This window comes from Alexandromys fortis, unplaced genomic scaffold, assembly GCF_014885135.2.
Source record: "Alexandromys fortis isolate MF-2015 unplaced genomic scaffold, M_Fortis_MF-2015_v1.1 scaffold_331, whole genome shotgun sequence".
Classification (NCBI taxonomy): Eukaryota; Metazoa; Chordata; class Mammalia; order Rodentia; family Cricetidae; genus Alexandromys; species Alexandromys fortis.
In genome coordinates this window covers 294,010-321,153 of record NW_026068215.1, presented here as the reverse complement: position 1 = coordinate 321,153, position 27,144 = coordinate 294,010, and the positions used below count along the sequence as shown (strand labels likewise).

At 43.1% G+C, this 27,144-nt stretch overlaps 2 protein-coding genes across 2 annotated transcripts in view; both read right to left on the bottom strand.

Moving 5' to 3' along the window:
• Nucleotides 1–1,679: 1,679 nt before the first annotated feature.
• Nucleotides 1,680–3,276, bottom strand: LOC126493409 (protein BEX2-like). The gene is made up of 3 exons (XM_050130407.1): nucleotides 3,110–3,276; nucleotides 2,712–2,790; nucleotides 1,680–2,309 (listed from the first exon to the last, which is right to left on the bottom strand). Exon 3 carries the CDS (start codon nucleotides 2,302–2,304, stop codon nucleotides 1,918–1,920), a length of 387 nt encoding a protein of 128 aa, XP_049986364.1. The 5' UTR covers nucleotides 2,305–2,309; nucleotides 2,712–2,790; nucleotides 3,110–3,276; the 3' UTR covers nucleotides 1,680–1,917.
• Nucleotides 3,277–9,405: 6,129 nt separating this feature from the next.
• The window catches only part of Nxf3 (nuclear RNA export factor 3), an 85,103-nt gene continuing 67,364 nt past the window's right edge, over nucleotides 9,406–27,144 (bottom strand). The window contains exons 3-22 of the mRNA XM_050130389.1: nucleotides 17,624–17,798; nucleotides 17,293–17,443; nucleotides 15,606–15,689; nucleotides 15,418–15,522; nucleotides 15,227–15,304; nucleotides 15,024–15,108; nucleotides 14,779–14,867; nucleotides 14,551–14,658; nucleotides 14,289–14,398; nucleotides 12,751–12,787; nucleotides 12,376–12,444; nucleotides 12,251–12,306; nucleotides 12,000–12,107; nucleotides 11,814–11,872; nucleotides 11,459–11,574; nucleotides 11,316–11,358; nucleotides 10,645–10,717; nucleotides 10,006–10,179; nucleotides 9,572–9,631; nucleotides 9,406–9,463 (exon numbers count right to left, since the gene is read on the bottom strand). Coding sequence (XP_049986346.1) covers nucleotides 9,460–9,463; nucleotides 9,572–9,631; nucleotides 10,006–10,179; nucleotides 10,645–10,717; nucleotides 11,316–11,358; nucleotides 11,459–11,574; nucleotides 11,814–11,872; nucleotides 12,000–12,107; nucleotides 12,251–12,306; nucleotides 12,376–12,444; nucleotides 12,751–12,787; nucleotides 14,289–14,398; nucleotides 14,551–14,658; nucleotides 14,779–14,867; nucleotides 15,024–15,108; nucleotides 15,227–15,304; nucleotides 15,418–15,522; nucleotides 15,606–15,689; nucleotides 17,293–17,443; nucleotides 17,624–17,798 — 1,784 coding nt within the window. The 3' untranslated portion in view covers nucleotides 9,406–9,459. The remainder of the gene's footprint in view (nucleotides 9,464–9,571; nucleotides 9,632–10,005; nucleotides 10,180–10,644; nucleotides 10,718–11,315; nucleotides 11,359–11,458; nucleotides 11,575–11,813; nucleotides 11,873–11,999; nucleotides 12,108–12,250; nucleotides 12,307–12,375; nucleotides 12,445–12,750; nucleotides 12,788–14,288; nucleotides 14,399–14,550; nucleotides 14,659–14,778; nucleotides 14,868–15,023; nucleotides 15,109–15,226; nucleotides 15,305–15,417; nucleotides 15,523–15,605; nucleotides 15,690–17,292; nucleotides 17,444–17,623; nucleotides 17,799–27,144) is intronic.

The window sequence follows — 27,144 nt, the reverse complement described above, 5'->3', positions numbered from 1 at the left end:
AAAAAGAGCTCCAGACTCAATCATTATTTTTGTCCTTTTGAACATGCCTGCTCCTAGCCAGGCAGAAATCATAGCATGATCAGCAGAGACTGCATCCTTGATCAGAAAATAGGAAGTATGTAGAACTACTGCCACCTGCTCTTGGTACCTAAAAGGAAGAATTTGCAGGTAGGGCTCATCTAGTAGGTGAAGACGGCTGAAAACTAGATAAACCATACCCTTGTGACCTTGCTTCACTTGCGTGAAAATAATGTCATTCTCGATTTGTAAAAAAATATTCTTTGGCTTATCTGTGTGGCTACAAGCCTTAGTTTTTGCTAATGAATATTAAGTGGCCTTGCTTTTTTTATAAAGTGATTTAAAGTATTGTATTTCTTCCCCCAAGTACAGAGAAAAATAAACCACCCAGGCTATATCAGCCTGTATTTCTCACAACAAGTTGATTGGATTGAGAAATGTCCAGAGAATTACTAAGATAAACATCTGTTTCTATGAAGGTGAGAAAAACAACAAAAAAGACTTGCCCATAAGGAGGGCAGCATAATCCCATTACCTGGGGTCAGGGATGGAATGAAGGCAGAAACAGTGGTGTTCACTCTCATTCCCTTTCCCCCACTCCTGGCCACAGTGATGTGGGCTACTCTGCTGCACAACATCCTCCCCACAATAATAGGGGAAACTGTTTGCAACCAGGAACCAAAATAAATCCTTTCTCTCTTTGAGTTATTCATACTGGGTACTTAATAACATGGGTGATAAGTATAAGATCTAATTTTTTTTGTTACTGGTCAGGATCTGGGCAAAGTGTTTACAGGTCCCAGGTCTCTTAACCAAATAATTGTGTGGGGGGGGGGCGGGGGTCTCCCAGATTTGCTAAAGAAGCAAGGTGAATTTTGATTAAAGCAAAGCAATAGTGTAGGTTACAGAGGGATACATTGTCAATATTGACAGTAAGCCACATGAGTGAAAACACTCAAGGTCCCCATTATAGTTCAGGGCTTCCTTTTATGGGATTTAAGAGAAGGTTACTATGAGACCTAGTTTAGGCGATTCTCTTACTTTGATTGACAGATCAAGTCACACATTCATTTTCCCTAATACATATGTCCCTTGTCACAGTGCATCCGATTTTAATATGCATGCACAGTCATTCATAGGAATACAATGCTAAATAAAGGATTATCCTTAAAAAGTTACTGCAGGATATACTTTTGCCTTAAAGTGCATATATCCCAAACCAGTCTAAGCCAGAAGGATCAGCCCCTCTGTTCTCCACACCCAGACACCTTGAGAATTCACTTGAATGGAAACAATCTAAGTGTGATTGTTACCTGGGTGTAACACACTATTATTTGTTGAGAGATGGGAGTATGTGTAGCACGCTGCAGGCGAGGGGCTGAAGGGGTTCTGCCATTGTTGGCTGCATTGTTTGGAGAGGGATATGTGTATGCACACAGGCAAACGGAATAGGTAGCAAAGTATATTGTTAGACCATGGAAAGCTGGGTATAACCAAAAACAAATGGGGGCCCCAGGGTACTAAAATGTCTCCTGTTTTTCTGCCTCACTTTCACTGAAAGGAGTCCCAGTATTCAACCTTTTTACAATTTAATTCCACCACTTTCCCTTTGAGTGTGGCATATATAAGTAGCCTTTAAATAATAAATACTAAGATTGCTTTTTAAATCTGCTTTATTAGCTCCACAATATATACTGAGATTCTTTCCATGCATTAGATAAATTCTGCTAACAACAAAAAAATTAAGACTGAATCAAAAACACATGTTTCAATTAGAAGCTGGCAGTACGCGGAGACCCATGAGGAACAAGTAACATCAAAAATTTTACAACCGTACATCACAAACATTAAGTTTTTGAAGCAGGGGGTCCCCGTATTATCTTCAGAGAAAACCAGGATTCAGGGCATAAGGCAAAACTCATCATGATGGTCATGGTGAGGGGGGTCAGTGCTAACTGCGCGCTGAGTGTGGCTCAGCTGCCTTTCCCTCAACTTCTCCATGAGCTGTCTCACATCCTCCCCAAACCTTTCCCTGTTCTCCTCTCTCATCCTTGCCTGGGGATCTCCGACCCTGTGCATCAGGTCCCATCTATAGTGCACAATGGGCTGCCTAATGCGGAAGCGCCTGCGATTTCCTCGAGGCGCAGAGTATTCAGCTTCAAGAGGCAGGACCACAGGCTGCACCCTTTTCTTAGCACCCTGCGGCTTTTCTTCCTTTTCCTCCTTGCCCTGATGGTCATTTTCCATGTTGAGATTTTTTCCTCCTTGTTCCTCTTTGGATTCCATTTCTCCTGGAAGACAAGGGAATTGTTCAAAGGTTCAGCACCGAGGACAGAGGCCCATTTTCAACATTCACTATCTTGAATGTCCATATGTTTACTTTGTTTTTCAAATTTTATTTTCTTACCTGAAAGGCCCAACACGCCCTCTAGGGGGCCCCCAGTCCCATCCCCTCCCTCTCCACAACCCACCATTTTCCCTGTAGATCTATCTCTAAGGTTTTTGCAGGCATCAAAATGGAGGATGAAGTTAGTGGATGGGGGTGGTGGGGGAGATGGGACGTATAATGTGGGAGATGGGATGGAAGGTGGGAAGGAATAGATGGGGTATCTGACATTCCAGACAGGGCTTCCCGCACGCTCCTCCAGCCCCTCCTCTCCACCCAGACACACACAGGCAGCCCCTGAACCGACCTGGGCCTATCCCTTGCCGCGTAGACCTCCTCTCAATTGTCGCTGCCAGATGCTCCGCTGCGACTCTCGGCTAGCAGACCTGCAGACAGGGTGGGATGGGAGCGACTCAGTGTGGAACTCAGTTCCGCACTCTGCACCCCTCCGCCTGCATCCCCACTGCCCATCCCCTTTACCCCGCCTCCCTCAGGCACCATCAAGCCAGTCTCCTCCACTCTCTAGGGCTAGGTTCAGCGCTCTCCTCCACAGGCCCACCCGACCGCCCAGAGCGCCCCTTCCCGGGCTCAGCCACGGTTCTCTTTGCGGTGCAGAAAGCCGCGGTGCCGCTGCACGGTCCTCCGGTTCGCTCCGTTGCATCCGGAAGCTGTCGCCCTCAGGGCCGCTGCATGCGGGCCCCTTACCTGCTCCGCTCGCCCAGGGCCCGATGCCAGCCCGCCGTGCGCAGGGAAGCACGGAGCTGGTGTCCAGACGCGAGTGACGACTGCACCCAAGGCTGCGTCTTTCTGCAGCCCCGGGTCACGTGAGGGCCCCGCGTCACAGCCAAGCTCGCTCCCCAGCCCTGGCGGCCAGTTCGACAGGAGGCTCCGCCCAGCTTCCCTCTGTGAGCATGCAAGTCACGCCTCAGCCGTCACTCATCCAGATCCTCGCCAATCTGAGGACCCACAAGTGGCATCACCGTCGGGAGGTTGGACTTCTCCCTTCCCTGTTTCCAAGGAGAGTCTGCACCTTCCACCACACCCACAATCTGGCAATCTGCTTTCTCCCTTCTTTACATCTGTATAGATCCATTCTATTAATTTCTCTTTATTTTCTTTTTAAATATTAATGAGTATCAGCCACAACTGGTGCCTCAGTCTTGAAATCCTGGCAGTAGGGACACTGAGCTAGGAGAGTCAACATGAATTGGGACCAGTGTTGGGATCATTGTAGACTACATAGTGAATTTCAAGTCAGTTTGGGCCACAGGATGAGACCCTTTCTCAAAACAACACATGTTCATACCTCAATTTTGAAAAGCAAGAAACTTTATTTTTGAACTAAACGTTTGAAACTGACACAGAACAAACAAACAAATATAAACAAAACATTATGTCCACCTGTGCTGAATAAAATATATTTATTCTGATTGCCACAAACTATTTTTATTTACTTTTTTATTTTTTTCCGAATATTTACATAGAGCGAGCTGTTCTCAAACTCGGGACCTCGGGAACAGCAGTCGGCGCTATTAGCCTCTCAGCCACCTCTGTGGCTGCTCATACTATTTTTAGAACCTTCTAGTTTGCTTGAATTTTTCTCTGGAAAAAAAATTTAAAATAGTGAATCTCCCAGTACACAATCTGTGTTTGTAGAATCAGTTAAGTGAATCTTAAGAAACAAGTCCAGGGGGCTGGAGAGATGGTTCAGTGGTTAAGAGCTTTGCCAGCTCTTCCAAAGGTTCTGAGTTCAATTCCCAGCAACCACATGGTGGCTCACAACCATCTGTAATGGCCTGTAGGCATACATTCAGGCAGAACACTGAATACATAATAAATAAATAAACAAACAAATAAATAAATAAAATAAAAAAGAAACAAGTTCAGTTGTTAGAGCATAGCAATTTTATGTCAACAATCTTTTACCCTTCTGGAACCAGTTCTGTTCTGTTCTATCCTACAGTTACCATCATTTTTAACTGTAGAAAGGCTTTTGCTAGCAACTGAAAATTAATGACTATTGCTATGGATAGCTTTAGGGACCTAATCAAAGGGGACAAGCTGTGAGAGTACCAAGGCAGGCTGGGGGATAGAAGGAAGATCATCTCTGCTCTACAAAGAGGCTAGGAGGGTGTTGGTTTCCCTAGCAGCAAGTTCCAGAGCCCCCAGTTTCCTATGTTCAGGTTCCCACTGTATATTTCCAAGCCACACAGAGAATTCTCCTTTGAATTCTCGTCTTCAACTCTTCCACAAGTCCATCCCCAGTGAATCATCTTCTTGCATAGATTAGAGGTCTGTGCCCATACTGGAAACCACAAAGGTATCCTAAACTTTTGTAGACTTCATCTAAAGTACATGAGTGTCTGTTGAATGAGGGGAAAGGGTGATGCCAAGACTGCCTGCTTTTGTTTGCACCCAGCTTGGGTAGAATCCACTCTGTGCTCTGGTTGTCAACTCTTCCGGGGCATTGGAGGTGTGGGCTCCTGGAATCCTTATTATAACTGCTTCACTTCCAGACCATTGAGCGGGAAGATCTCTGTGAGTCTGAGGCCAGACTGGTAAACACAGCATGTTCCAGGCCAGCTGGAGCTACATAGTGGGATACTGGACAAAAAAAAAACTTAAAATGGCTAGAAATAATAAAATTAAGGCAAAAATTAATAAAATAGAAACTAAAAAATACAGCCAAAGAGTTGGTTCTTCAAGATTAACAATAATCACAACATCTTAGCCAAACTAATAAAAGAGAGGGAAAACTCAAGTAAATAAAATCAGAGATGAGACAGGAGTTGTTAAAGCAGAATTCAATGAAGTCCAGACTATGGGAAACTTTGAAGAGTTTTAGACTAAAAAGATGAAAAACCTCAAAACAATGAATAAATTTCTAAACTCCTATGTCCTGTTGAAATTAAAACCAGGTGATATAACCAAATTAAAAAGACACACAAAAAGCAACAAAATTGAGACAGTAATTAAAAGTCCCTTTACAAAGCAAATCCCAGAACTTGAAAGACTGACTGTTGAATTCTATCAAACGTTAAAGGAAGGTCTACTACCAACACTCCTTAAGCTATTCTACAAAATAGAAATGGAAGGAACACAGCAAAACAAACTCTGTGAAGCCAGTTATTATACTGACATCAAATCTAGATAAAGACATAACAGAAAAAGAAAGCTACAAGCCAGTGTCCTAGATGAACACAGAAGCAAATTTTCTCAACCAATAGGATTGAATGCATTCCGATGAAAAGGTTCATGAGCTCCAACTCCTAACTAAGGAACTATGGACAGTTGATGGCTTCTGGGGGAGAGATGATCAATTTTTTAACAGTGTGACTTCTGGTAGGACAACCACACTCCAGTGAATGCCTCCATAATGAGAGGATATGTCCAACACAGATTAGAGTTAGTGAACTACTAAATGTTTAAAAGAGGATGCAAAGATGGAGTATATTACAATATTAATTTAGAAATGAAAAGTAAAAAGTGCTATTTTCAGAAAAAAGATGATTTGTACATGTGTATGTATAGTCTTATATTTCTATAGTAATGTATTAGTCTACTAAAACTGTTCTAGTAAAATACTGTACACTGAATGGCTTAAAGTTATAAAAATTTCCTAAAATAGGTTGAAATAGGCAAAACACAAATCAAAACAATAAAGGCTATTTACGGTAAACCTTTAGCCAACATTATATTAAATAAGGCAAAAGAGAGCATTTCCTCTAAAATTTGGAAGAATACAGGGTGCCTGCTCTCTCTACTCTTAATTCAATATATTTCTTGAAGTCTTAGCTAGGAGAATAAGGCAAGAGAAAGATATAAAGGGGTTAAAAAAGAAAGGAAGAAGTCAGATTATCCCAAGCCACAGATATAGAACATAATTGTATAGTTAAGAGTCTCATATTTATACTGAAATGAATGCAACTGGAGATCATATGTTAAGTGAAACAAGACACACTCAAAGAGATTGATGCTATAGGTTCTCTTTCATATGTGGGTTGTCGCTTTTGATGTTCATGTGTGTGTGTGCTTGTGTGCATTGTGCGTGTGTGTGTGTGTGTGTGTGTGTGTGTGTGTGTGTACCATCAAACTGGAAATGGGGCCATGAAAGGGGAAAAGGGTATTAAGGAAGAGGTGGGTCATGATAGAACACTTGTGACATGAAAACAAAAATGAGATTGCTAGTGGTAGAAAGGTCCAAGATGGTGGGGGAGTGAGAAGGAGGGAGAGGAGTGTCTACTAAACCCCCATGTTTGAAATGGCTGGAAGGAGACCGTATAGCTTTATGGTAATTAAAACATTTAAAAAGAAAATCTTACAAGGTCTTTTTAACACTTTAGCTTGGGATTTGTGTCCTTCAGATTATGAGAAAATGAATTTCTGTAGATTTAAATTACCCAGTGTGCAGTACATATTTTTAAAGCTTTAGACAACTAAAGGCACCCAAATAAAAATGCACATGTGTGTACACCTACACACATGCACAAATAGTCCTTTTCTTTTTTTTAGCATAGCTTTTTATTGCTCCTTAGGGGCTTTCACATCATGTACCCCATTTTCATTCATTTCCCATTCCCTCCATATCTGTTTTTCACCCTTGTAGAATTCCCCCACAAAGGGAAACTTAAAAATAAATAATAAATGATCCAAATAAGAATATTAATTAAAAACAAACAAATATAAACAAACAGAAAAGCTAACAACAAAACCCACTTTGCTCTTTCATCTTTCCTGCCTCTCCATCGCCTTTTCATTTGTCTCAGTGCCATTGAGAGCTGTGTCTCATGCAGTATTCCCTTTTGTCCAAACAGCTTTGCTTGCAAATTTTCATTACATAATGTGTTGTTGGTCTGGTTCAAGATCTCTGGCCTCTGGTACACCATCAATACTGGACCCTCACCAAAATTCCCCCCAGATAGCCTGCTGTTATCCCACCTCATGGAGATCCTGCAGATGTGGTTCGTGGGACCAGTCTCTTCATGTATACCAGCAGGTCATATTATGGGGTATGTGTTCGGGAATGCCCATTCAAAGCCCTGGAGGTGGGCCTGGGTGGAAACCAAGATAGTCGGTCCCGGCCTAAGGGACCACCGCCTTCAGGCTAGGGGCACAGCAAGCTCTCCCATGCCTGTGGTGAGGGGTGGTAACAGCTCTTGGGTAATGGGGGCCTGGCTCTCACTGGGCCAGTGAGGGTAGAGCCCACTCCTCATGGTCTTTGTACTTCAACACATGGTTCAACACAAGGTTCGCATGTGCCCCTATCTTCACACGGGAAATGGACATCCATTGATGGAGGAAGTTCATTGGTTAATTATAATAAACCAACTGCTTGGCCTCATAGCTTAGAACATAGATGGGAGGAGGAAACAGAATAGAATTCTGGGTGGAAGAGGAAGTGAGGTCAGACTCTGCTCTGCTCCTGGAGAGACCCGACAGCCCTGTGCTCTGGAGCAGAGACGCCATGCTCCACTCTCCCGATAGCTCTGCTCTCTGAGGCACACGCGATGAAGCTCCGACTCAAGATGGACATAGGTTAGACTATTCCCGGTAAGTGCACCTTGGGGTGCTTACACGAATTATTAGAAATGGGCTAGTCCAGGTGCGAGAATTAGCCTGTAAGGGCTAGAGTTCATGGGCCAAGCAGTTCTTAAATGAATACAGTTTGTGTGTTGTTATTTCGGGCATGAGCTAGCCAAGCGGCCGGGGTGTTGGGGATGCAGCCCCGCCACTCTTATTTCAACAATCCATGCAGACCCCAGCTATCGTACAACCAAGAACCCAGACAAGGCTATCAGCAGCAGCTTGGGCTCAGATGTCACCATGGACCCTGGGTGGCAGCACGGGCCTCTCAGATTGGCATGAGCCCAGCAGTAGCATGATCACCAGACTTCAACATAGCCCTAGGTGGCCACACCCCAGAGAGGGGCATGATCTTCAATGGTAACAGGAGCCATGAACATTAACACAGATCGTGGAGCCACAGACCCAGACATGGCCCCTCAGCCACAACCAGGGCCCAGATGACACCATGACCCTGAGTGGTAGAACAGGCATGGTCCTGCAGTGGCATGTCCCTTAGACTCCCACATGACCTAGAACCCAGGCATCCATGTGGCCTTTGGTAGCAACACGGGAGCAACATGGGCCATTTACATCAACACATACCCCATCACAGACCCAGACATAACTCTCGGCAGCAGCCTGGGTGTTGACATCACCATGGCCTCAGGTAGCAGCATGATGCTTGGATACCAGTAGACTTTAGGCATTTGCATGGCCTTTGGTGGTAATAGGAGCCACAGACATCAACATACACCCTTGCTGTGGTGGAGCCACGGACCCAGCATTGTCCTCACTGGATGTCTCCATGGCCCTGGGAGGCAGTGCAAGCCACCTAGATCAGGATGGCCCCGTAGCGGCATGACCCTCAGATACCAGCATGACTTCAGATGTCGGCCCAGATCCTGAGCATCCTCATGCATGACCTTTGGAGCAACAGGTACCACATACATCAATACAAATCTCAGCTGCTACAGGGCCACAGACACAGATATGGCCCTTGGCAGCAGCCCAAGCCTGGATGTCACCGTGGCCACAAGTGACAAGCAAGCTTCCCACATCAGCCCATTCTTCACCATCTTTCCCTCTTCAGATCTGCCTCTCTCCACAGTACACGAACCATTCTGGCTCTCTGGCTCTCCCATACCCCACCATATATTTATGGTTACAGAAACATGAAATGCTCAACAAATTTAATAACATTTATAATGAAAGAAAAAATAAGAAACAATGATCCAGAAATACACGGCAAATACACAAGCAACAGGTCATTTAGATACATGAGAGTTAGCTTTACAAACTCCACCTTAGCTCCCAGGGTGCCTTAGCTCCCAGATGTCCCAATTTATTTACATGGAAATTACCGTGCTAGAACAAAATCACAACAAAGATTTGAAGAGATAAGATAGTGACACCTAGGAACGTCTTCTTGGTGTGTTGTTCTTAGAATCCTGGACCTGTTTGCATGCAGGTATGCTCGGGGCTCTCATCCTTTACCTGTAGGAAACGAAGGACACGATTGGGAGACCAGCAGACGCAAGAATAGCAGCATCATTTCCAGGCCAGCTGGCCTTTTCTCGCTTGGCCTGAATTCCCACACCTCACCTGGAGCCAGGAAAGGCTTTGACTAGCTTTGCTGGATTCCACTGCTCATCATCAAGGCACCTGTGATAGAGTATGACCAGACAGTAGGCATCAAGACACAAGAATAGATACACTGACAACACAAAGGCATGTCCTGATCTATGCGACAGAAACACGCCTCTACATATACTTCAAGATATTCGGCAAGATGATACTTGTGCCATAATATAAGCAAATTCCTGAAGATCCAAATGTGTCTCATTCATGAACAGGGTCCATGGATTTCAGGGAATTAGCAAATAGCTATTTAAAATGGCTAGTTAGCCCACTGTTTAACTGAGAAGAAAGTGATCCATAAGATAGTGAACGAAATAAAGAAGCAAAGCTTGTATGTTTCCATAACTCATTATCCTACCCCTTCCTCACACTACTTCATTGTATACACCAACACTCACGTCTGAGAGCTCTCAACATTCATCCCAGCCTGTGTAGAGAATGTCTGCTCCATCTTCTGTTGATCCTGAAAGAGGGCAGGCAAACAGCCGGAAGAAGATGTGGCCACAGGAATGGAGGCACTGGGAAGCCCTTGGACATCCCTCACAAGCAGCTTGTCGTTGATGATACAAAGGCTGAAGGGAAAACATTTCCTGAGATGGATGGGAAAACAGACAAAATAAGCTTCTCACCGAGCCGCAATCGGGCCGTTCCCATATTCCTGCTTTGTCCTGCTTTTCTTCCCTGAGAGGGAGCACACTGTTGCAGACTATCTATATCAATAGAGCAGGAGATTCAACTTTAATCCAACAATGGTTTTATCAGCAAAAAAAAGGGTGGACAGTATAATCAACATTTTTAGAAGACAGAGTTACAAATGGGAAATGTGATCTGACCAAATTCACAGAATAAGTGAGTGGTACAGCAAGAACGAGCCTGGTAGTCTGACCCCAGAGTCTACACTTTCAGCCACTACACTAGACTACTCCTTGACTCTCCCCATTGACCTTCCACATATTGGTCATACCCCGAGGACTCCACCACCACATTGCACAGCCCGAGGCTCAGGTGAGAGTGCCCATCCACAACACAGCACTTACTCAGAACTGTTGCCATAGGTAGCAATGAAGGTCCGAGTGAAGGCGTGAACACAACCCTGAGAGCTGCCCTCTGCTTCAAGGACAAGAAAGAATAATGTGCCTTTAGAGTTGTCAATGCTTCAGACCCTCACAGGGCATTCTCCAGTCAGGGTCTTACACAAAAAGAAGCCAAGAACCACTCGATATTTGGCTTGGAGTCAGGAATGGCTTACAAGAATGGAGAGGGCTGGCAGCAATGGAAAAGATCCACTCCTGTTGATGGGACCCCTACCCCATGCTGGACCATGTGAACATCACTTTCGGTGTTCACTTGGTCTCTGCTTCGCATCTCCCTTACAGGGGTGGGGAGTAGGGGGGCAGTTTAATAAGCAACATTTGCAAACATGGAAATGCAGAGGTTAAGCAACTGACCCAAAGTCAGAGTAAGGATCTGGAATGAGAGCCACCAACCCCACAGCTCCAGTGCCCTCCCTCACCCAGGAGCTGTGGGGTAGACAGGCACAGCCCTTGGTCAGGGTCAGACCGGGATGGTCTGTGGGCAGGGTGCCGTGGGCAGGAGAGCACAAGGGAGGAAAGGCACACAATGAGGGGACCTGGGGGAGTTCTCAGGGGTCCACATCTAGGGCAGGGAGCGGGATAGGGTCTGGAGAGCGGATTCTGCAGACACTCACCTTCTTTAAACAATCCACTGACAGAGAAGCACAGCATGGTCTCCTGGAAGGGAAATGCATGAGCTCAGCGTCCTGCATAACTTTCTCCCCAACCTCAGCTTTCTGAGTATGTGCTGTGGCCCACAGAAGGAGCAGGGGCTTACTGTCTGGAAACATATGTCCACCACAAAGGAGGGGAGGTCATGCTGAGTTTTGGGCAATGTATGAAGAAAGCAAATAATCTCATATTTTTTATGCTTCAGCAGCAGCTGCTGCATATCTGTAAAAAGAAGAGAAAAAAAAAGTCCTTAGAGTCCCACATGCTTTTTGGACACTCACACACCATTTCCCAGTCAGAGTCATGGCCTAAGGGGTCTAGGAATAAGCAGCTGTTGGTCTGGAATCAAGAGAGAGTGTCAGAAATGGGGAGGGCAACAACAGGAACCTTAGCCTCTGGCATCTGTGATTGTGCCCTCTAGCCCTCTTTACGCTGTCTAGTCTTGCCCGTCACACACTTACAAGGATCTTTGAGAACCTTCATATCTCTGCTGTGCTTGAAGTACCCGCACAAGTTACTCCTAGGAGAAAAGGAGGACACAGAACTGGTGGTCCAGCGAGTGTAAGGGTTCCAAGGGACTGCCTGTATCTGCTGGAGGGTGGGGTGCAGTGCTCTAGGTCATAGCTTGAGCTGATTGTGCTACTTACGAGGATGAGTCCATGGAACTGAAGAGGACGGTCAAAGAGAAGCAAGCCTCAGCGTGGTAGGCATTAACAAGTTCCTGCCGATCTCCATTGTCATAGATGAAGAAATACCTGTTGGGGGCGAAGTCATAGGATAGGCTAATCACATCGGTTTGGGCCTCAAATGAGAGTTCAAAGTTTTATCAAATAGAGCTATAATTTTGTAGCCTCACTTCCCACATGGCTCCCTTTTGTCAGGTTCCGGAGGTACTTACTGCTGCAGGAACTGTAGGACCAGAGTCTTCACAGCCTCAGATCCAAAAAAACTCCCCTGAAATAAAAGCAAACAGGATGTAGGTTCTGAACCATTTTATACACACACTCAAAACTCTCTCCTCACCTTGCAAGTTGGTAAACTCTTGTGGTCCTCGAGGCCACAGAGACTTGGTTTAGGAGATTCCTGTCCTTCCTGTGGGAGGCAAGAAAACTCAATGCAGAGCTGGCAGACGACGCTGGATAATGAGGGAAAGGGATGTGTTTGCAGATGGGGAAGTCAGGTGTGAAGAGGACCCTGGAAATGTCACTGATAGACGTTAGGCTGGAATCATGACTTGCCGTTGGCAAGTTCTCCCGTGAATCTGAATCACTTCTCCATATCGCTTTGAAGGGACAGGTTCAAAAAGTTTAACTTAAGCAAGACCTATTAGCTTTCAGAGCATTTTGGATGTACTGCCAGGCCCAGTTAGAGAAATTGATAATCAAGGAATACACTTACCAGGCTTAATAACTTGGGGAACAATTCCAGAATTGAACTACCAAAAAAAAAAATGCAGCCTGGTTAAGAACTATGTAGTGTATATGTATGTACAATCATTGCATGGCATCTCATTAATATATGTTAGATATCATGTCTGATTAATACATTAACTTTTAATGTATTCATCCATCTTCTGCCATATAAATATAGGAACACAGATATGACCATTTAAAACTAATTGAAAGTGAAAAGACAGTCCTTGTGGCAATGACCAAGAAGAAAGAGCATTGTCTTTCCCTGCTGCCGTCTTCTCTCTTCTTATTGGGTAGCTCCTACACTCCCTGCTCGAATTCCTTTCTGCAGGCTCACAAGAAGCCGCATTGGAGAAACAGAGCTCCAAGGACTCATTTCCCTTCCTCACAGTCTCCATGGGAAGCTCTGCAGGGAGCGAGGCATGGGATGAGATCCCAGGACTCTGTCGCCTTGCTCGTGCCCACCATTCTAGGGAGTCTGGGGCAGGGAGGTGAGAAAGGCATGGCTCAGGACTCAGTAAGAGGAAGGCATGGGGATAGTAACAGGAAGGGAATGAAAGTAGGTGAGGTAGATGTGGGGGAGACACAGAGAGTAGAGGCAAAGGAGAAAAAGGAAGCCACACAAACGGAATGGAGGATGTTTTGTCTGGCCTGGTACTAAAGGTCAGGGGTCACTGGTAATAGAGGGGAAAAGGGCTCCTCCGAAGCAGTCTTTTACGTCATCTTCTCCAGACTGTGCCCAGGACCCAAAGCAAGAATGAAAGCGAAGACTTCACAGTATTAGGTACTGTTGAATGCAGGCTAGTATTTTCTCCTATGCAGGGCTCATTCTGGGAGCAATGAGCCTCTTTGTGGCACAGGGACATTCCTCAGTAGCAGCTGGCTCTTATAGTCACTATGTTCTCTCCTGGAGGTCCTCTCTACTTGTGTGTGTCTGAGTATGGGTCTAAGCCAGGGAATCAACTTGCTTATGGAGGCTATGCAGGGATCCTCTTTAACATTAGGTAGGATGATGAGCAAGGTTGGTAGGTAGATAAGGAAGACAGAAGAGATGGAGGCGTCTTTGGTTCTCCACAGGTTCCTCTTGACCCAGGGAGCCCTCTGCTCTCTGACATTGGCCCACTTCTAGATCTTTAGTTCAGGGAACCCATGTTTCTTTCCAAGAGGACTAAGCCACCCCAACAGTGGTCCAAAGTAGGTAATGTTATCATCATTCAGAACCCCTGACCTCATCCTGTGGTAACAGAGCCTTCAGGGCAGCCTGGAACAGATGAAGGGACTTTATAAGAGAAAGAAAAAGGGAGCTCCGGTTAGGATAGGGGAGGAGCCCAGTGTCATCTTTTTAAAGCACCAGAGTGCACGCTGGAGGAGACTAAGTGCTCAGACATAGGAATCACACCCCAGATGACGTGAGCGGAGGAGAAGGAGTGGCATGGGGACAGCTGAGGATATAGACAGAGTTGATAGTGAGGTCTGCAGTCCTCCCAAAAAAACAGAGCTGCTCCTCTTGAAGATACAACTGACTTTATGTTACTGGACTTATCCGGGATGGTAGTACTCAGAGAGCTTTGGTCTTCACGTATCTCTTCGGGATCCAGGTCTTGCCCCTTGACTACCGTCCCTGAAGACTTCATCTGCAATTATGGGAATAAATACATGGATCAAGAGAAGAAAAGATTCTTGAACCCTCAGCTCTTTCCCTTGATCCCTTACCACTTCCCTGCCTCTTGTCAACGCTCCAATGACCACTTCTCCTTTCATATAATATCTCAGTATTATGTCTCACCTCATTTCCAGATTCATCCAGGCTGTCAATAGTAGGGGCCGCTGCCTTAGTATCAGGGAAGCCAAACATCTGATAGGGTTTACTGTTACTCTGGTTCAAGGGCAACATCTAAGGTAATAGAAAAAAATAGAGTGAAATGAAACAACAGTGAATATTTGAGATCAAACTAAGTACTAGCTAATCTCTACCAAACTTACTCTCCAAACAGCATCAAGTGTAAGGTCTTACCTGCGTCATGTCCTCTTCATAAAAATCCAAGGATGGAGCCATGCACCTTCTAAGATTCAGTGACAAGTCAGTAGGATGGGCCAACAAGTCTTCAGGAATCAAGAACAGAGAATCAGAAGGCGAAGAGGCAGTTGGCTGACACAGAGCTGATACAGAGGAGTTGCCAGCACCAACTTCTCCTTAACTTACAATTCCTAAATTTCCACACCAGCCAGCCCCTCTTCCCTTATTTCCTCTAGACTTACTGCTGTCAATCACGCCTTGCACAAATGGGAGTCTCGGCATATTAAGAAATTGCTGAGAAGTAGCACCCTGTTGGTTCATAGCCAGCTTCAGAATCACAGATGGAGTTCCATGACTCTGAAGCAGAAGTGATATAAGGGACAAGAGATGGGGGAAAGGCACAGGTCCAGCTGTGGGTATATAAAATGTCTTAATCCTACATTACCTTCATTCGGTCCATCTTCTCTGACTTCAGCTCTGTCACCAAGTGGGGTTCATCACAGGGGCTGATGAAGATTGTGATCTGCGGAGAACAAATGAGAGTTTGGTTTGACAATGAGAACTGAGATGCCCCGGAATCATACGAGATATTGACCCTGGCTTGCAATTTTTCACAGTCACACTCTTGACACATACCTTATTATTAGACTCATCCCAAATCTTGTCACTGATATTTTTTAGTTCAAAGGCAATGTCGGGATTATCAACAAAAAACTGGGCGTGCATTTTCTCATAGTGAAACTGCATGGATAAGGGAGAGAGAAATAGAATATGGGCAAATGTCATGGTTCATAGAGCCCATCATTTGTCCTGATTCCTCTTACCTCTACTGGAGTGAAAGGGATATTGCACTGGCTCTGAATCAAATCCAGCAGCCACTTCTTATCATATTTTATGCCAGAGAGAATCTAGAATCAAACATAAAAAAATGATAGGAGAAAATATCGGCACATTGGAATTTATTTATTTCATGCATGAAAGGTAATTACACAATACACTCTTTAATGAGCAAATATATTAATGTGGCAAAAGTACAGTTATTGGAACAAATAAACTAGATTTAAACACTCATGCTTCTATCAGGTGTTTCAGTATTAAATAATTAATGTCTTAAAACTCTATGTTTCAAGTACTTACTTTCAGAACTCTTTTGAGATAATAAAGACGCTGTAACAAAATATCATTATCTGAATATACATTATAGACACAAATATGATACAGGCATAGAAGTCTCATTTTATATATGTACGGTGGAAATACTGTAAAAAGGATGAAAACAGACTGGGCAGAATTGAAATTATCTAACTAATTCATGATAAACCTCTATAAACTTAAATACTTATCCTTGCTACATTCTCTGGCCTATGGAAAGTGCTGTCTGTAAAGAGAAAGAAAATAAAACCTATAGTTTGCATCAAGTATTCGGTTTTTGCTCTAAACTTTTATATTTTTTTTTATTTCACTGTTCCTTATTTTACATTAAGATAGGGTCTTGTGGCATTGCTCAAGCTGGTCTCAAATGAGTAATCCTCTGGCCTTAGTCTCCTGAACAGCTGGAATTACATGTATGTGGCACATTGGAATTTAAAGTCAAAGTTAATCGAACAAAAGAGTTCAGCCCATAACATACCACATGAGTTGTTTACATAAAAATCTAGAAAATATGGACAAATCTACTGTGGTAGAAAACTAACCAAGAGTTGATTGAAAAAAAAATGATATGGGGAAAGAATGGAAGAAAACAATTATAAAGGGAAGCAAGGATGCTTGATGTGTTTGATGGGCATGTTGACTGGGAAAATGGTTTCACAGATGTGCAGCCAAGTGGTGTTAAGCTATATACTTTAAATGCATGTGATTTATTATTTGTTAATTTTACTTAAAGAAAGCCGTAAAATGGAAGGACTCAAATATGTTTGCTTTTAGGCTTTAAGGCAATTTCTAAAGATGGAACAAATTTTATTATTTCCTTTATATCACCTGTGGATTTCCTGAATCTACTTGCCTTTCATTCAGGTGGTTTCCTTCAATAAAAACTCCAGATATGAGAATCAACTTTTTAAATTTTAATAGCTAATTTACTTTTTATTATTTCTCTGATTTTTGAGATTATAATATGATTTCATTTATAAAGCCATAATAAGAGATCTTACCTATGGCAGACTAGCCTTCTTTAATAGGGACCCCAAAGACACTTTGCCAACCACCTCTTCAATACACACATAACAATTTTAGTAAAACTGGGGCATCTAGTGTAGAGCTGTTATATCTTCTCACATGGATTTCTTCCTTTGCTTACACACGACTCCCTGACTTCTCCCTATAGTCACCCTGGTCTGTGTTCATTGCCTGTCTGATTTGCCCCTTAATTGATTCAGCATGTGGACTCCTCTGTCAACTCCACTGTATCCCCCCCCCAAAAAAACCCACCCAATAACTCTACTCAATTTCAACACAACTCCTCTTGATTGCCTTCTTTTGAGTATTAGATCCATTTTCTGGGGTACTTACTATGACCTTGAACCAGTTCTTTGAGGTGTCATCTTGCTTGTCCTCCATTTTTCTCTCTGGAGGTATTAGCCATCCCTCCCTGTTAATATACATTTGGTTTCGTTTGTGTAAGTTGATTCTCTGATGACGGGGTGGAATACCATATGGAGTGCTGTCAGGAAACAAGTAAAAGTAGTCCACATATACTTAGAAATTCTCCAATAGACCATTTGCCCCACTTGTACCAAGGCTACAGAAAGATTGCTCAACCACTTATTTAACTACATATTTAACTACAGTGTTATGCATTCACTAGCCTGGTATATTCCAATCATACTGACTGGTCACTTACTATCTTCTTCTAGTATATATGGGAGGATCACTCATTGCTGTCTCTCCACCTTGCTGCTGAGAGAATGAAGTATGCGTTGTAGCACTGATGTGTTCAGTAGAGTTGGGAAATGTCCTTCGGAAAATTCTTCGACATCTCATTCTTCTTTGATAAGGGTTAGTTTCAGAACTGTGCCCTTAAATTAAAATCAAGACATTAATGTATAGTACCCCCCCAAAAAAAGGTACTGGGGAAATGTAATGGCAAATGAAGGTTGTTAGCTGTTATAATATCCCACCCCCAAATATCTGTAATCAGTGTGAAAAATACTGAAAGCCTTCATTGCGCTTCCACCTCCTGGGAGATGAGAGGCAAGGAGCTAAAGAGAAAACAAACACAGCGGTCAAGGTCTGGGCTCAACAATTGCTCTGTGATGGTCCTGACTGTCCTGCCCTTCTCGGGCAGAGTGATCTGAGACAAATTATGTTTCATTCCTCAATCTTGACCCTCTCTTCTGTTTGAAAAATAACAAAAATTATCTTGAAAGGTTTTTTTTTTTATGGTTCAAGGATCACAGGCAAACTCCCTGCCTGAAAGAAGAGCTAGACAAATGATACATAAAGCAGAACAAAATATCCAGGTTGTGTCTTGCTCAAATATTCTCACGAAGACTAGGAAAAGAGAAGGGAAGAAGTTAAAGAAAATATGGCAGGCATGGCTAACACATCAGTTGAGAAGTTTCAATTAAAAGAGACTTCAAGTTCAAATAAAAACAGCAATAGAATAGAAGGGCTGTGTACACTGAGAAAAAATATCTCATCAATTTCAAGAACTTATTGTTCTTGTGGTGAATGGGAGTTCAGTTCCCAGCACCCACATGGTGGCTCACAGCCATCTGTAACTCCAGTTCCAGGGAATCTGATGTGTTCCCCTGATCTCCTCAAGTACCAGGCACATATACGGCGCACAGGCATAAATGCAAACAGAACACTCTTACATTAAGTAAATAAACCTTAAAAAGTTCAACTAAAACAGAAGTAGTCTGTGAGACGGCTCAGCAGGTAAGGGCTCGCCACCTAGCCTGAGCACTGTAGCTCAGGGCCCTAGACCCACACTGTGCATGAAGAGCACTGTCTTCCTCAAGTTTCCTGTTGTTCTGAGGCCTCCAAACATGTACCCATGCAATACACTGAATGAATGAATGAATGAATGAATGAATGAATGTTTTAAAAATCAGAAACATCCCTTTGGGGTCTGGAAGCACACACTTATAATACCAGCCCCTAGTAGGTAGAGAAAAGAAGACTTCCATAAGTTCAAGGTCAAGCTGGTCTTCAAACAGACTTCCAGGCAGTAAAGAAAAGTCAGTGATATTGATAAATTTATAGACAAACCTGAGTATTTAGTATATAATACAATACTTCTTCTGGAATGCATATGCATATCTCAGATAACTACTATAAAAAAGACTAGAAAAAGAAAAGGGAAAATAATAAAGAAGATATGGTTTTCCTACCTCACATACAGTGAAAGCACATGACAAATCGGGTGAGGGTAAAGAGTGATAATGGTGCAAGGATCATGTATTATCTGAGGACAGGTAAAAATAAAGGTATGCCGGGTAGTGGTGGTAACTCAACATATAATAATAAAAAATAAAAGAATAAAAGTAAATAAAGATAAATGTATAAAAATAACATATCTGTACCAAATTAAACCTATTATTTTATTAAAAGTAAGTTAAATATTCCAAATTGAAGGGCAGACAAAGTCTGACTATGTAAAAAAAAATTCCATCTGCCAGGTATGGTGGAACATGTTTGAAAGTCACCACTTGGAAGGTAGAGACAGTAGAATCAGGAATGCAAGCCCAGCTTTAGCTACTTAGGGAGTACAAGGCCAGACTTGCCTACATAATGAGACCCTGTCTGAGAACAAATGAAAGGAAGGATTCTGTCAAATGTACTTTCAAACACATAAAATTTAATTCTATATAAAAGTTTTAAATAAAAAAGGCAAAACATTCTCATTTATATGTGGAAGCTTAAAAGGTGGAACTCCTAGAAGCAGAGAGTATCATGTGATTAGCAGAGGTTGGAAACTGTGGAAGGAGGGGTGAATAAAGAATAGTTCATGTGTACAAGTGGGAGGAATAAGTCCTAATATTCTTTTCTTCAGATTTGTGTATGTGCAGACTCAACTAATCTGGGCTTCTAGGGGCTCACAGAGACTTAACTGACAATCATGGAGTCTACACAAAACTCACCTAGGCCCTCTGCATATGTTATAACTGAGTAGCTTGATGTTCTTGTGGGATTCTTAACAGTTGGAGCAGGGGCTGTTTCTGACTCTTTTGCCTGCTTTTGGGACCCCTTTCCTCCTGCTGGGTTGCCTCTTTCAGTCTTAATACAAAGGTTTCTGCTTAGTCGTATTGTGTGTGTACATATGTGTATATATATAATATTTTAAAATAACAACACAAATATAATTTTGTACTATCCAACTGCAGGTTTATATTGGAAATAGAAAAAGTAATTTTACAGAATGATATTTGGGTTGGGTGGTAGTCGCATACACCTTTAATCCCAGTACTTGGGAGGCAGAGACAGGTGGATCTCAGTGAGTTTGAGGCCAGCCTGGTCTGCATAGTGAGTTCCTGGACAGCCAGGACTGTTACATACAGAAACCCTGTCTTGAAAAAAGTGAAAGAAAGAGAAAGAGGGAGGAAGGGATGAAGCGAGGAAGGAAGGAGAGAGAGAGAGAGAGAGAGAGAGAGAGAGAGAAAGAGAGAGAGAGAGAGAGAGAGAGAGAGAGAGAGAGAGAGAAAGAGAGAGAGAGAGAGAGAGAGAAAGAGAGAGAGAGAGAGAAAGAAAGAGAGAGAGAGAGAGAGAGAGAGAAAGAAAGGAAGAAAGGAATTCTATGGGGCAGGGATATAGTTCAGTTGATAGATTGCCTTCTTCACATGAATAAGACTGTAGGTTCCTTGGCCAGCATGGCATAGACTAAGGGTAAGGGTAACGGCACTCTCTTGTAGCATTTAAGAGTAGGAGACAGAAATGTCAGAAGTTCAAGATCATCCTTGCCTACATAAAAACTTCAAGATCAGCAAAGGCTGTGTGAGACACTGTATCAAGCATGAGAGAAAGGGGGGAGGAACGGAATAGTAAGAAAGGACATTTCATAGTGATAAAGTTTCAATTTTAAAAAAGTATTTTAAAAAGTTTCAATCAAACAAGAAGATGGGCCTGGAGAGATGGCTCAGAGGTTAAGAACACTGGCTGCTCTTCCAGAGGTCCTGAGTTCAATTCCCAGCAACCACATGGTGGCTCACAACCATCTATAATGGGATATGATGCCCTCTTCTGGCTTGAAGGCATACATGCAGGAGGAACACTGTGTGCTTAATAAATAAATAAAGTCTTAAAAATAAAATAAGAAGATGGTATTAAAGTCTGTACTTGCATGCATATCTTAATATAAAGAAATAAAATTGACTGGAGGGAAAGATAAGTGGACAAATACAAAATTTGGGGAAATTTTCAACATTTAACAACAGATAAATCTATCAGAAAATAGTTCATGTGTATAAGGAAGATTTAAACAATTTCAGAAACAAAATAGGCAAAAAGCAAAAGCATCATTTTAGCCCAAGACTTCAAGGAAAACCTGAAATGTCATTTATGTACAAAGGTAAGACATATGATTTTATATATTATATATACATAGATAACAAATGTATTTAATTGACATGGAACCCTACACACATGTAAGATGTTTCAGAACTGTTCACACAACATAAAGCAAGTATCTAGAAACTTCTATAAGGATAATGCAATGTTCAGAATGACTGAAGTAGATTCAATCCACGGTTGCTTCCTTGTTCCTTTATTAACACTAGTATGAATATGAAGAATATTAATTTCCACCAAACCCTTCTCTAGGTCATATTTTCTATTTCTCAAATCCTAGACTGGAGATGACCTAAAGCTCAGATTTTTTCTTCTGAATGGGTTTGGGGGTGAGGGAGTGGTAAGCAGGGGACTGTACTTTACTTCCACAAGAGGCTTTCTATAAAGAAACATGACAATCACCTCGGTACTCATTTGATCCTTGTCTTCTGGAGAGTGGAAACTAAACAACTTGTGGGTCCCTCCACCCCACCCCCACTCTGTTCCTAAAGAGGTCACCTAAGGGCCATAAAGGAAGAGGAAAGCGCAGTATCACCCTTGCCCTAAGCAAACCTGGGCAAACACCCCATGCTGTTCAACTTACCCATGGTAGGTCCTGAAGTACCTTGTCACAAATGTCCTCACTGTGTTCTTCTTAGGAGACTCTGTGTGGTCTAGAGCTGAAAAACTGAGGAAAGCTGCTGAGAGAGAGAAAGGCAGGCTCCAAACGTCAGCTGCAAGATGGAAGTCCTTACAGGAAGTTTTATTCAGTAGGGCATAGAGAGGAGGTCCTGGGGTTGGGCAGAGTAGACCAATGTCCTGTTCTTACTGCCTCCTAAAGGTCTGACCAATCAAACACTCTGTGAGTGCTTCAACTTGAGCCACCACAACCCAGAGGCCAACTAGAGTGTGACAGCTTGGGCCTCTGGTACTTGTTGCTACAAATGCAGAGAACTTGGCATACCCAGCTCTGTACTGATTACATTGTACTGTGCTCTTTAGTTTTTGAGAGCTCCGAGTGCCCCCTGTGAACCACACACGTACTTCTGTACTTCTAACATCAGATTGCTGATATGCTCTCCCCTCCCCCACTCCTCAAGAAATTATCTCATCTCAGAATCACCAGCTTCTAAAGTTGTGGAGGCTTAATGGGGTACAAGTTTTGTCTGGAGACATTCAGCTATTACCTTGGGAAACAGTAGAATTAAGATCTACTGCATAGGGTGAGCCTTCCATGTGACACCCTTTGCTTCCTTAAGCTAGAACAAAGTAACAAAATGTTCTGAAAACCATCATGTAGTTGGAATTTATCTTCAGCTCACTCCAGAGGTAGAACACACACACTCAGAGAGAGGGGCCAAGGAAAAGGGGGGAAGGGAGAGGTGCAAAGAGAGGAGAGAGGGGAGGGAGATAAAGGAACAAGCGAAGTTTATTGGATCATTGTGATGCACTATCTCGACAAGACTGGAGTGACGGTAGTCAAAGGGGATAAGTGTCTCACTGATTAGAGACAGAAATGTCGTTCCAAGCATGTCAAGCCTCTGTACAAGAAGGGGAAAGGAAAGGGGGTCTAGACTCAAGTGCATCCACAGAACTTTCTTGAAACTCTTCGCCTCAAACTTTTTGACAGCCCATCCTAGGTCTGTATGCTCTGAGAAATGAAGTCCAGCCACTGAACAAATCCCCTGCCTTTGTCTCTGTCTGTCTGTCTGTCTGTCTGTCTGTCTGTCTGTTTGCAAATATATAAATAGAACCTGCTGCGGCTGCTGCTGTTGTATTCACGGCTTCAAGACTAACCACTTGGTGCATGACAAGCAATTAGTGGGCTCCTCCATGGAGAGGATGACTCTCCTTCTCTTAGCAGCCATCAGTCGCCTATGGTTTCCTGTCCAGGATGTGCGTCCATGAGATGTGCCCCCTTCTGCATTAGCATGTTTATTGAGAATGACATTTTTCAGATCTTACTTACACAGCCATTTCTAAGAGAGCCAGTCTCATAGCAGACTTCTTTCTACCCAGGCCCTTACAATTAAACTGCCTAAAGTAACTCCATTTTGCCTTAGATTTGGCTAACTTCACCCAATTGTTCCTAGTCCTTTGTTGAGCAAATCCTCTGATCACCTACAGCTTTCCGAGGTCCACTGTTTTGCAACTTAAAACAAATTGTTTTTTATTATTATTATTATTATTTATTAAAGATTTCTGTCTCTTCCCCCCCCACCGCCTCCCCCCTTCCCCCCCCCCCCCCCCCCCCCCCCCCCCCCCCCCCCCCCCCCCCCACCCCCCCCGTCCCCCTCCCTTGTCAGCCCAAAGAGCAATCAGGCTTCCTTGCCCTGTGGGAAGTCCAAGGACCACCCACCTCCATCCAGGTCTAGTAAGGTGAGCATCCAAACAGCCTAGGCTCCCACAAAGCCAGTAAGTGCAGTAGGATCAAAAACCCATTGCCGGGTTTGGTGAAGATTTTCTCCCAGTCAGTGGGTTGCCTTTCTGTCTTAGCAACAGTGTCCTTTGCTTTACAGAAGCTTCTCAGTCTCTGAGACCCCAAGAACACATTAATCCAACATAGGCTTCCTTTCTGGGGATCATACTCTTGCACCCTGTAAAGATTTGTCACTTGTATTGGTTTAATAAAATGCTGATTGGCCAGTAACCAGGCAGGAAGTACAGGCAGGGTGACCAGACTAGGAGAATTCTGGGAAGAGGAAAGGCAGAGAGAGACAGTCACAACCCAGATGAAGAGGAAGAAAGATAAGAATGCCTCATTGAGAAAAGGTACCAAACCATGTGGCTAAACATAGATAAGAATTATGGGTTAATTTAAGTTGTAAGAACTAGTTAATAATAAGCCTGAGCTAATAGGCCGAACAGTTTATAATCAATATAAGCCTTTGTGTGTTTCTTTGGGACAGAACAGCTGCAGGACCAGACAGGACAGAAACTTCCATCTACACTTCCTGCCATTGCCATCCAGCACTTACACCAGAGGCCCAAAGCAATTAATCTGCCCCATCATGGAGCTCACTTTCAAACTTCTGAGCCAAAAGAACCCTTTACTCCTCATGTCTATTGTGCAAATATTTCAATATGTTAACACAATATTTTCTTGCTTTCTGCTCTAAATGATTCTTGGAGATTGAAATGAAAAATCTCTTCTTCACAGTGAACACAATTTGGTATTACAAAGTCTCTACAGGTAGAATGCAAGTTTGAAAGTTTCAAACAGCTTAGTTTATGGAATAACTTCTAAAATACATTTCCAAAATATTTAAGTTTTCTAAAGATTTGTTTAAAGATTTATTTTATTCATTTGCGTGTGTGTGTGTGTGTGTGTGTGTGTGTGTGTGTACAGGTACCCTCAGAGATCAGATGAGGATATTGAATTCCCTGGAGTTGGAGCTGTATTTATAGGTGGTTATGAGACACCACACATAGGTTAGGGAGCTAAACTCAGGTCTTCTGGAAGAGCAGCATATGGTCATTACCACTGAGCCATCTCTGTGAAGTCTCAATTTTATTTTTGAAAAAGAGGACAAATTAAAGAAGCAATGAAAAATTAACCTTGATTAGGAATTATTTTCTTTTTTATTTATTTTTAAGGCAATATTTTCTCATTTTACTTACCAATCTCAGTTTCCTCTCCCTCTCCTCCTCCCACTCCCCGCCTTCCACCCACCCCATCCCCCATCCACTCCTCAGAGAGGGTAAGGCTTCCCTTGGGGAGTCAACAAAGTCTGGAACATCACTTTGAGACAAGACCAAGGTCCTCTCCCCTATATCTAGGCTAAGCAAGGTATCTCTCCAAAGAGAATGGGCTCCAAAAAGCTAGTTCAAGCACTAAGGATAAAGCTTGGTCCTACTGATAGTGGCCCAGCTACACAACTGTCACCCACATTTAGAGGACCTAGTTTGGTCTTATGCAGCTTCTCTACTGTCAGTCCAGAGTCAATGAGCTCTCTCACTAGCTCAGGTCAACTGTTTCTATGGGGTTTCCCATCTTGATCTTGACCATTTTGCTCATATTATCACTCCTCCCTCTCTTTGACTGGACTCTGGGAGCTCAGTCCAGTGCTAGGTGTGGATCTCTGCATCTGCTTCCATCAGTTGCTGAATAAAATTTCTATGGTGATAGTTAAGGTAATCAGCAATCTGATTACAGGGGAAGGGCAGTTCAGGTATCCTTTCCACTATAGCTTAGGGTCTTGGCTGTGGTCATCCTTGTGAATTCCTGGGAATTTCCCTAGTACCAGTTTTATCTCTAGCCCTGTAATGGCTCCCTCAATCAAGATATCTCTTTCCTTTCTCTCCCTCTCTGTCCTTTCCCCATCTCTACCATCCTGTTCCCTCAAGTTCTCATCCCCAGTCCCCTTCTTCCCTTTTTCCTCCCCTCTGCCCTCCCTTCTCCCCCTCCCATACAGTCCCAATTTTCTCAGGAGATCTTGTCTATTTCCCCTTCCCAAGGGGATCCATGTATGTCTGTCTTAGGGTTCTCCTTGTTACCTAGCATCTTTGGTGTTGTAGACTATAGTCTTGTTATCCTTTGTTTTACATCTAATATCTGCTTACAAGTAAGTACATATTATATTTTTTTCTGGATCTGGGTTACCTCACTCAGGATGTTTTTTCTAATTCCATCCATTTGCCTACAAACTTCAAGATGTCATTGTTCTTTTTGCCACCGAGTAATACTCCATTGTGTAAATGTACCATCTTTTCTTTATCCCTTCTTCGGTTGAGGGGTATCTAGGTTGTTTCCAGGTTCTGGCTACTACGAATAATGCTGCTATGAATATAGTTGAACAGTGAGTGTCCTGGTGGTATGATTGAACATTCTTTGGGTATATTCCCAAGAGTGGTATTGCTGGGTCCTGAGGTACATTGATTCCCAATTTTCTGAGAAACTGCCATATTTATTTCCAAAGTGGTTGTATAAGTTTGCATTCCCATCCTCCACATCCTCTTCAGAATAAGCTATCATCAGTATTTTGTATCTTAGCCAAGGAATTACTATTCTTTAAATTATCGCTGACTTTATATACAATATCACAATAGTTTATTTTATAGTCTACATTATAACATATATTTAAATCTTTCCTTTATTTTATTTTAATTGTGCATATCTGCATGCATGCATGTGTGCAGAGGGTCTGTGGAAGCCAGAGGTACTGGATCAGTCTGGAGAAGGATTAGCAGATGGTTGTAAACCGAACACTGGGAACTGACCTCAGGTCCTCTGAAAGAACAGTATGCATTCCTAACTACTGAATAATCTCTCCAACCCCAAAATTTGCATAAAATATTTCATTAGAGATGACGAAGCAGCATCTTATCTTAGGCAGAATGAAGTCATTTCTTATGTGATTTTCATTGATTTTTATCTCTGTTTTATTCATTTTACATAGCAACCACAGTTCCTCCTCCCTTCCTTGCTTCCACTCTCCTCCACCTCCTTCCACTCCCATGCACTCTTCAGAAAGGGTAAGGCCTCCCATGGGGAGTATGTAGTAGTATTCTTATGAGCATAGGCAACCACACTTCACTAACGCCACCTTTGAAGTCCTCAGCCTTAACTGTCTGCCACAATCTAAAATCCTCATGTTGTTTTACTTTCTTCCATCAAAAGCTGTGTGCAATGGAGTGGAATACCACCCCCCTCCCTCGTGCTGGACTCGCCAGTAAAGGAGGATGCCACCAAATCTCAGTGTTTAGGAGCATGTTCAGTAAGGTAGATTAAGATTATAATCCCAGCACTCGGGAGGCAGAGGCAGGCGGATCTCTGTGAGTTCGAGACCAGCCTGGTCTACAAGAGCTAGTTCCAGGACAGGCTCCAAAACCATAGAGAAACCCTGTCTCGAAAAAACAAAAAAAAAAAAAAAA

Excerpts from the sequence above, each read along its gene's own strand:
- LOC126493409 (XM_050130407.1), bottom strand. The coding sequence starts at position 2,304 with ATGGAATCCAAAGAGGAACAAGGAGGAAAAAATCTCAACATGGAAAAT.